The sequence below is a fragment of the Dipodomys ordii genome, unplaced genomic scaffold, assembly GCF_000151885.1.
Source record: "Dipodomys ordii isolate 6190 unplaced genomic scaffold, Dord_2.0 Scaffold156, whole genome shotgun sequence".
Lineage (NCBI taxonomy): Eukaryota > Metazoa > Chordata > Mammalia > Rodentia > Heteromyidae > Dipodomys > Dipodomys ordii.
Window position 1 is genome coordinate 1,284,565 of NW_012267372.1, and position 8,342 is coordinate 1,292,906.

General features: G+C 61.1%; 1 protein-coding gene across 2 annotated transcripts in view; it reads right to left on the reverse strand.

Annotated features, from left to right (window-relative positions):
* Window positions 1-1,579: 1,579 nt before the first annotated feature.
* Window positions 1,580-8,342, reverse strand: part of Clptm1 (cleft lip and palate associated transmembrane protein 1) — a 25,617-nt gene continuing 18,854 nt past the window's right edge. For both annotated transcript variants that reach the window (XM_013032722.1, XM_013032721.1), the window contains exons 6-14: window positions 6,482-6,567; window positions 5,842-5,962; window positions 5,292-5,536; window positions 4,971-5,064; window positions 3,675-3,865; window positions 3,310-3,405; window positions 2,901-3,036; window positions 2,380-2,547; window positions 1,580-2,274 (exon numbers count right to left, since the gene is read on the reverse strand). In XM_013032722.1, the coding sequence (XP_012888176.1) occupies window positions 2,009-2,274; window positions 2,380-2,547; window positions 2,901-3,036; window positions 3,310-3,405; window positions 3,675-3,865; window positions 4,971-5,064; window positions 5,292-5,536; window positions 5,842-5,962; window positions 6,482-6,567 (1,403 nt within the window). In that variant the 3' untranslated portion in view covers window positions 1,580-2,008. The remainder of the gene's footprint in view (window positions 2,275-2,379; window positions 2,548-2,900; window positions 3,037-3,309; window positions 3,406-3,674; window positions 3,866-4,970; window positions 5,065-5,291; window positions 5,537-5,841; window positions 5,963-6,481; window positions 6,568-8,342) is intronic.

Genomic DNA, 8,342 nt, shown 5'->3' on the forward strand with positions numbered 1-8,342 from the left:
GAGAACAGACAGCAAGCTGGGGTAGACTGACAGAGAAGAGGCAGAGATAAAGCCAGAGTTCCAAGCCAGGCACTGGTGGCCTGTAATCCTAGCTACTCTGAGGCTGAGATCTGAGGACCGCAGTTCAAAGCCAGCCCGGGCCAGAAAGTCCATGAAACTCTCTTCTTTAGTAAACCACCAGAAATCAAGTGGCTCAAGTGGTAGAGTGCTTGCCTTGAGCTGAAGAGCTCACAAACAGCACCCAGGCTGAGTTCAAGACCCACAACCAACAAAAACAAACAAATAAATAAAAGCCAGAGGTCCAGGCCTGTAGGGTGAAAGGGACATTGAGTCACATGAAGTTCAACATACTGAACCACATGTAGTGCTTCCCCCTACCTAGACGGTCTTTGTTGTCTGCATCTCAGTCAGTCTGCAGGTGCACAAGTGCAGGCTATCTACGGAGGGCCACACCACTGATGTCAGCCATTGTAAGCACTTTGTAAACATGCTTTACAGGTACTGGGGACAAGGTAACCAACAAGACAGGCCTAGGACCGTTAGAGGCAGTGAGAACCCAGAATGGGCAGCACTGTCATGAGCAAGTGCACAGAGGACTAAGGAGGTCAGGGAGGGCATGGGGAGGGACCTCAGGTGCGAGGAGCTGAGCATGTACCCTCAGCAAGGTCCAGAAAGGAACAGCATGGCTGGCACAGAGGTGAGACAGCAAGTTGTAGGAGTTAAGAAGCCTCCACGCACGGTGCTGGGGGCTCACGCCTGTCATCCTAGCTACTCAGGTGCGTGAGATCTGAGCATCGCGTGGTTCAAAGCCAGCCTGGGGCAGAAAAGTCCGAGACTCTTATCTCCAATAAACCACCAGAAAACTGGAAGTGGCATTGTGGCCCAAGTGGTAGAGTGCTCACCTTGAGCTGAAGAGCTAAGGAACAGTGCTCAGGCCCAGAGTTCAAGCTCTATGACCGACAAAAAAACAAACCAACAAATAATCCCTTAGGAGCTTGGGCACTTCTGAGGTGCCCCAAGTTTAGGAGGGTTAAGCTTATACTTTATAGAGAGCGCCATGGAGGAAGTTGAGCTGGGCTCCCCAGAAGGGAGGAGCCTGCCCCAATGGAAGACTCGAGCGATTGTGGGGCACCAAGGGCTTTGGGAAAGGCTGGAGCAGAGTTGGGTCGTGGGAGACCACCATCCCTCAAGGGCCTCCGGCTGTATGCGGTGGGGGAGGATGGCGGGAGGAGCCTGGAAGCCCCTGGCGTGGTCCTAGCTCAGGGTCTCTTCCCTCAGGGTGTCCCCTCTCCCCTCTGCCAAGTGCAGGAAGTCCCCTGGCTCTGGGGATCCATGTGGGAAGGCAGCAGGGCCCACTGAGTCTTGGGCGTCCTAGGCCTGGGCGGAGCCCACTGCAGCAGTGCGCGTGCGCAGCTCTGCCCACGCCCGATGCCAGGCCAGGAGGCTCGAGTGGGCCATGTGACCCTACATGGGGTCCCCACCAGTCCTTTCTCTAGGGCCAGGAGAGCCTGCGGTCCCTGCACCCGGCCCCCAAACTGCTATGCAGGCGGCAGGAAGGAGGAGGAGCGCAGAGGTCAAGTTTTAAGTTAAACACCCATATGAATTTATTAAATCCAGACTGTTAAAGGGCGGCGGTCTGGGAGGAGGGGTGGTGGGGACGAGGGACAAGACGATGGATGACCGCAGGTGGCCCACAGCCGGCCCGGCCCCTCCCCCGACGGGCCCCCCCCCCTCGGCAGCGCCTGTCAGCTTCCCCATGATTTCAGATGGTACTGGGCTGGCAGGGCGACGGCTGGAAACACACAGGACAGACAGACAGACAGACGGCGCCTCCGCACACAGCCAAACCCTGGCCTCCCGGGCCCCACCTCGCGTGCTGGGCCCTGGCCTGAGGGGCCTCCCACTGGCCCGGCCTGATCTGTCCAGGGAGAGGGCGGTAGGGAGGAGAGGCGAGGGGCCGGGAGGCGGGTGGTGTCACCAGGAGCTGCAGAGGACGAGGACGGAGCGGCTAATCCTTTTTCTTGTCCTCTGCTGGCTTCGGAGGGGTGTCCTGGGGCTCGCTGGCAGAGCCGGCCCCTGGAGTGGGCTTGGCAGGCAGGGCTGTGGCCTCCTCCCTGGCACTGGCAGTGGTGGCCGTGCTGGGGACAGGGGTGAGGGCACCTGCTGCCGTGGAGGCCTGGGCTACGTCCTCTCCACTCATGCCAAACTCGTTCACGCGGGTGGGGTCGACGCGGTAGATCCACCGTTGGTAGAGGTAGATGAAGAAGACCACGTCTGCGGGAGGCACACATGCACGTACGTACGTGTGAGCGTGCAAGCCCCTTGCCCACTGGGGCCCGAGTCCACCCGTCTTCCCACCCGGGATGCGGGGGATCTCACCGTCCCGCAGGCAGCCGATCCGGTACATGACGGGCATCTTGATGACGAAGGCAAACAGGTCATCAATGAAGGTGTTGAGGGCTTTATAGGTGAGCATGCGCCATGGCAAGTGGGCCACAGACTTGAGCTTGTAGTTGATGAAGAGCTGGGGTGTCATGGTGATGAAGCCTGCCATGATGCAAGAACAAGGGAGGAATCCCTGAGCCCTGAGCTTCCCTCCACCCACCCATACCCTGCCTACCTCAGGGCCTTTGCACGTGCTCTGCCCTCTGATGCTGAGCCTCAGCTGAAAGGTCCTCTTAGGAGATGCCGCCCAGCCCCTCTCACACACCCCACGCGTGGCCCCTCACTGCCCTCCTCCCTCGCTCTGACCACCTGGCTGTGTTTGCTGGCTCCCCTGCAGGTACACTGCTCCTCTGGGGACAGGAACGTGCCCTGCTCCTCCTGCAAGCCCTTCCTGACCCCTGTCGGGGCCAGGCGCCCCTCCTGGCTCCCCTGGTCCCCGCGGCTGCAGGGCGCACCGAAGGTCAGCAGGAAGCCGTAGAGCATGCTGAGCACCCACGAGTACCAGCCCTTGTGCTCCAGGTACAGCAGGCTGTAGACGGCGTAGCAGCCCAGCAGCGGGAAGAGGATCCACGACAGGTACCGGAACGCCATCTGCGGGGCCGCAGGGCAGGCTGGGACCAGCTCCACAGGCCTGCCGGGCACTCTGCTCCCCCACCTTCACCCGCCACACCTGGTACGCCAGGGTAGGGGAATTTCCCGGTGGCCCTGGGAACTCTGGACTTGGCCAGGAGGTAGACATGGCAGGGAGGGGACAGAGGGTGTGACATGGGCCCTAGAGGGGAAGCCTGGGTGCTGGCAGGCAGAGGGCCCAGCGAGGTGCCGGGGGTGCAGGGGGAGCGGGGCGGGGGGCATACAGACACTCACGTCATCGTACACTTTGGTGGAGGACTCGATGTAGGTGGACTTGTCCTTAAAGGTCGGGCAGGGGAAGATGCCCGCCAACCGGTGCTCCCGGTCCAGCTGTGAAAGGGATAGAGGTCAGCTGGCGGGAAGGGGGGTGCAGGGGGTAGAGGGGACACGAGACCCTGCCTGAACAACCCCCTTCCCCTGTGCCAGCCCCGCCCTGCGCCTGCCTGCTCTTCCCAGTTCCCTGCCCTAAGTGTGACCCAAAAAATCCCCTGGTGTGAAATCCCCTAGGGCTTGGGGCGAGGCCGGCGTCGGGAAACCCCAGGGGTGTAGCTGGCCAGACGACCCTTCCCCATCTCCCCAGCCCCCCAGAGCGCACTCACCCGCACGTCCATGACCTTGGTGATCTTCCAGAGGTCGATGAGGACCCCGATAAAGACGCTGACCTGGACCACGAAGTTGGTCTCGTTGTCCAGGATGTAGAGGAGAACCACAAAGGACTGGAACACGCCGAAGAAGACGGAGCGCACCGACAGCCCCTCCAGGGACTGCCGGCTGTTCCAGAACTGGATGTCTGCAGAGGGGTCGGATGTTAGCCAGGCAGGACCCCTGCAGTCCCCACGCGAGACTGGGACACTCAGCAACCCACATCTAGGGATGAGCTTGGCAGTCCACAGCCAGTGCCTACCACAGAAGCGGCCTCCATGGCCCTGTGGCCTGGGCTGGCATAGCCCAGACACGCTGGGTCTGTGTCACAGCATGCCCTCCCTACCCCCGCCACTCCTGACACGGAGGAAACTAACCCTCGGACCTCCATGGGATGAGCCCTATGCTCTGACTACCACTCAGACAGCCTGGGCAACAGACCCAAGGCCACAGCCATCTGATGCGCTGGCGGCCGCTGGGCCGGGCCTACCAGGAGGCCCACACACAGGGCCTGGCCTCCAGAGGCAAAGCTGGGCAGGTGACACATGGCCGCCCTCTAATCCCAGCGCTTGGCATCCCATCCCCCACCCCCAACCCCCACTTGATGCACCCCTAGTCCTGATGAGAAAGAAAGGACTGAGACGGCGCCTGGCGAGGTGGAGGGTGTGACCCTGGCCAAATGGCTCCTGGGGCCTCGCTTTCATCAGAACAGAGAGCTGGCTGCAGAGGGCTTTCGTGACCCCTTGGTTCGCATGTGCGTGCTCGGTGATGCCTGGCTGGGGCTCCTGCAAGGCACACGGCCTCCCTCCCTGACCTCTGCCTCCGGCTCCTCAGGCTGTGGCTGAGGTTTGCAGGCACCCGCTGAGGGCCCTGCGCAGTCCCTGGCCTGGGCCACTCACCCCTAGCACGGTGAGCCCTTCAGGGGACAGAGCTGGCCTGCAGGGGCCTCCCCAACAGGCAGCCTGCCAGGCGGGGTGTAGGAACCGCTCCGGGGCTTCCCTGCTCCTGGCCCTGGAGTTCCCCGGCCCAGTTTCCTGGTGGTGCCACCCTGGACTCGGCCCCAGCTGCGGGCCCAGCCCTTCTCACCTCCGCACCCGGTGCCGGGCAATGTGGGGTTGAGAAGTTGGGAACCACTGTCCCCACCCGCCCCGCTCACCAGGCCTCCGGAGAATAAAGCCAAGACCCCACGTAGGGGGTAGGCATGTTGGGGCGGGGCGTGAGGCCACTCCCCGTCCCCAAGGTCCCAACCTTACCATTCTTGAAGGCCAGGAACTCGAAGACGCTGTGCACGATGGACACGATGATGGTGAGCGCCAGCAGGTAGGGGTTGGTCTCCAGGAGGGCAACCTGGAGGAGGGGCACAAGCACGGTCAGCCAGCTCGGACCCCCTCTCCCCCACGATGGGGAGGCGGACAGGACAGAAAGGAGATGTGTGCGGAGAGCGTGCACGTGTGTGCGCATGTGTACACACAAGCAGGGATGGGGCAGTCTGGTGTGTGTGTACGTGCACGCACGGCTCAGGGACGAAGGGGTGGTGGAGGCACCAAGTTCATGCAGTGTCAGGCAGCGCCCACCTTCACTGAATCCTGCTCCTCATCAGACTGCTCGTACAGCTCGTCACCCAGGAAGTTCCAGGGCGACTTGGTGCTCTGCGCAGCATAGAGCTGCCAGCGCCACAGCGAGAGTGGGCAGAAGGACACGCGCAGCGGCAGGCTGGCCAGGCTCTCATTGATGGGGTAGTAGTCCTTCTGCAGGTTCCAGTAGTCGTTGAAGTAGATGATGGGGTAGTAATCGCCACTTACTGCGTCGAACTTCACGTCTGCAGGACAGTGGGCGGGCGGGGCAGCGGTCAGCCCACCAGGCACTGGGCTGGGCCAAGGCCCACAGAAAGGCCAGAGCTCAGTACAGGGGCCCAGGGGACCGCAGGAGGCCACAATGGCTCGGCCTCCTCAGAGAATGCCAGTGACCCGGAGCTCGGTGACCCCTGCCTGCACACCAATGGGGACATAGGACCCACCCAAGAACAGACGGAGTGGGACAGGGTGGGGCGCAGGAGGGTGGAGACCTCACAAGGCCTCGCAGGGAGAGACGGGGTCCCCAGAAGCTGCACAGGGCTGGGCTTACACTGGTCCAGCGGTGGGGGCACATTGCCCTTCACCCAGGGCGTGTGGTCATCCACGATGTTGATGGTGATGTTGGGGTGCCAATGGGAGATGACTTCCACGGGCCCATAGTCCTCGGCCCTCTGTGGGGAGACAGGGCAGACGTTGGGTCTCAGGGGCAGATATACCCTTGGGTGTCGTGCACTCCTGATGGCGCTCAGGACACCACGGGTAGGGCTCGCCCCTGAGTCCAGCACCTGGCTGGCCCAATGTGCCTTCACTCAACCAGCCAGGGCTCTCCTCTCCACACAGAGGAGGAGGGGGAGGACCAGGGAGGACAGGGTAGGGTTGGTGCCCTACATGGGGACACCCAAGAAGGAAGGGGCCTCCAGTCTCCGTGACGCCCACCAGGAAAGCAGCCCATGCTTGGAAGCCTTCCCTGGGCCTCCAATGGGCTGGCTCCCTGGGCATGGGCCCGCCCCACCACTTCCTGCTAGGGGACATCTTTCAATGGGATGGGGGTAAGACCCACATCTCAGGGCTGGCTGATCCAGAGCCTGGCCTCACCTTTCCCATAGCCACCTCACTTGACCAGGCCCATTCAGGGCTCCATGGCACCTGTGCCTGCCAGCCCAGGATCCCTGCATCCCACAGCAGCTCACCTTGATCATTTCTGGGTCAGCCTCAGTCTCTCCTGTGAGCAGGTTCTTGGTCTTCTGGAACCGCCGGCGCTTGTATTTGTTGATCACTGAGGAAGGGGCAAGGGCAGGGATGGGGTGAGGCCACCAGCAGGTCCCCTGGCCTCCTCCCCGACCCCAACCCTTGCCACCCATTCCCTGTCTCTGCTGGATGCCACCACCCACCCAGCCACAACAAGTAAGCCCATCTCAGTAGCCCAAAGGAGGGCGCCACCCCTCCCAACTCTGGTCTCCCCTGATGACTGTGCTCACCTCCTTACTGGCCTCCCACTACCCATTTGCTTTTGTTTTGGGGTTTTTGTTTTTTGAGATCTGGCAATACAGTTCCAGACTGGTCTGGAACTCATGATCTCCCAGCTTCAGCCTCCTGAATGCTGGGATTACAGGTGTACACTGCTGCACGTAGCTCAAAGAATTCTTTTTTTTTGGGGGGGGGGGTCCAGTTGTGGGCCTGAACTCTGGGCCTGGGCGCTGTCCCTCAGCTCTTCAGCTCAAGGCTAGCATTCTACCACTTCTGGCTTTTTTTTTTCTGCTTATGTGGAACTGAGGAATGGAACCCAGGGCCTCAGGCATGCAAGGCAAACGCTCTACCACTGAGCCACCTTCCCAGCCCTCAAAGAATTCTTTTTATGCGAACATCTTCTACTCACCATGTCCCACACATCCCCTCCCTCCCTCTTCTCTCATCCGCTCACCCTGGGCCTCCAGTCAGGCGACCCTGGCCCCCTGTCACACATCCCCTGCCATTGCCACCTGCCTGCAGGTCCCCAGTCAGCTGCCCCTTCTGCCACATGCTGCCAGCCCTCCTGCTCGCCAGCTGTAAGTCCTGCCACCCCAGCCCTGGGCACTGGCTACTCAGGTGTGGTCTCCTTGGCCAGTGGCAGGAGGGAGCCTATCATTAGCATTGAGCAATGCGAGCACAGGTTCACACACAGCCCATCCAACACAAGACCACGGTGGGGTTCTGGATAGGGCCTAGAGCCACCACCGCCATGAGAAAACCCCCAACCACAAATGCAGCTCACTTCCTCTGGGAAAGGCCGGGCTGCCCACAGCCCCGGCCCCTGCGCTTCTCCCAGTCTGTGATGCGGGGAAGAAAACTGCCTGGCCATGCACAGGAGATGGGGGATAGACAGCTAGCCAGGAGTGAGGCTCAAATCCTAAGGGGTCTCCCACAAGCTAAAGGACAGTGGTAACATCACTGCCCTGCGCCTGCTGCCAACCCCACCCTGCTGTTACTTTTTCTTTCTTCTGATCAGCTGTGGGGCTTGAACTCAGGGCCTGGATGCTGTCCCTGGGCTCTTCCACTCAAGGCTAGTGCTCTATCACTTTGAGCCACGTGTAGTTTTCTGGTAGCTAACTGGAGATAAGAGCCTCAGCCTTTCCTACCCCAGCTGGCTTTGAACTGGGATCCTCAGAGCTCAGCCTCTTGAGTACAGGATTACAGGCATGAGCCACGAGCATCAGACTCCACTGTTTCTCTTACTATGAGCTTGTTTGCAACCAGCAGCCTTTGAGAATCAACACCAGGGACCTGTCCTGCGGAGGCTCAGGAGAGGAAGAGGGGTCCTGGCTCATGTGGGGGTGGGTGGGACTGACATGGGTCTGGCTCCCTTGCAGGCCACAGCCCCATTTTCTTTTCTTTTGGGGGGGGGTCCGGTCGTGGGGCCTGAACTCTGGGCCTGGGCACTGTCCCTCAGGTCTTCAGCTCAAGGCTAGCGCTCTACCACCTGAGCCACAGTGCCACTTCCGGCTTTTTTCTTTTTGCTTATGTGGTGCTGAGGAATTGAACCCAGGGCCTCATGCATGCAAGGCAAGCGCTCTA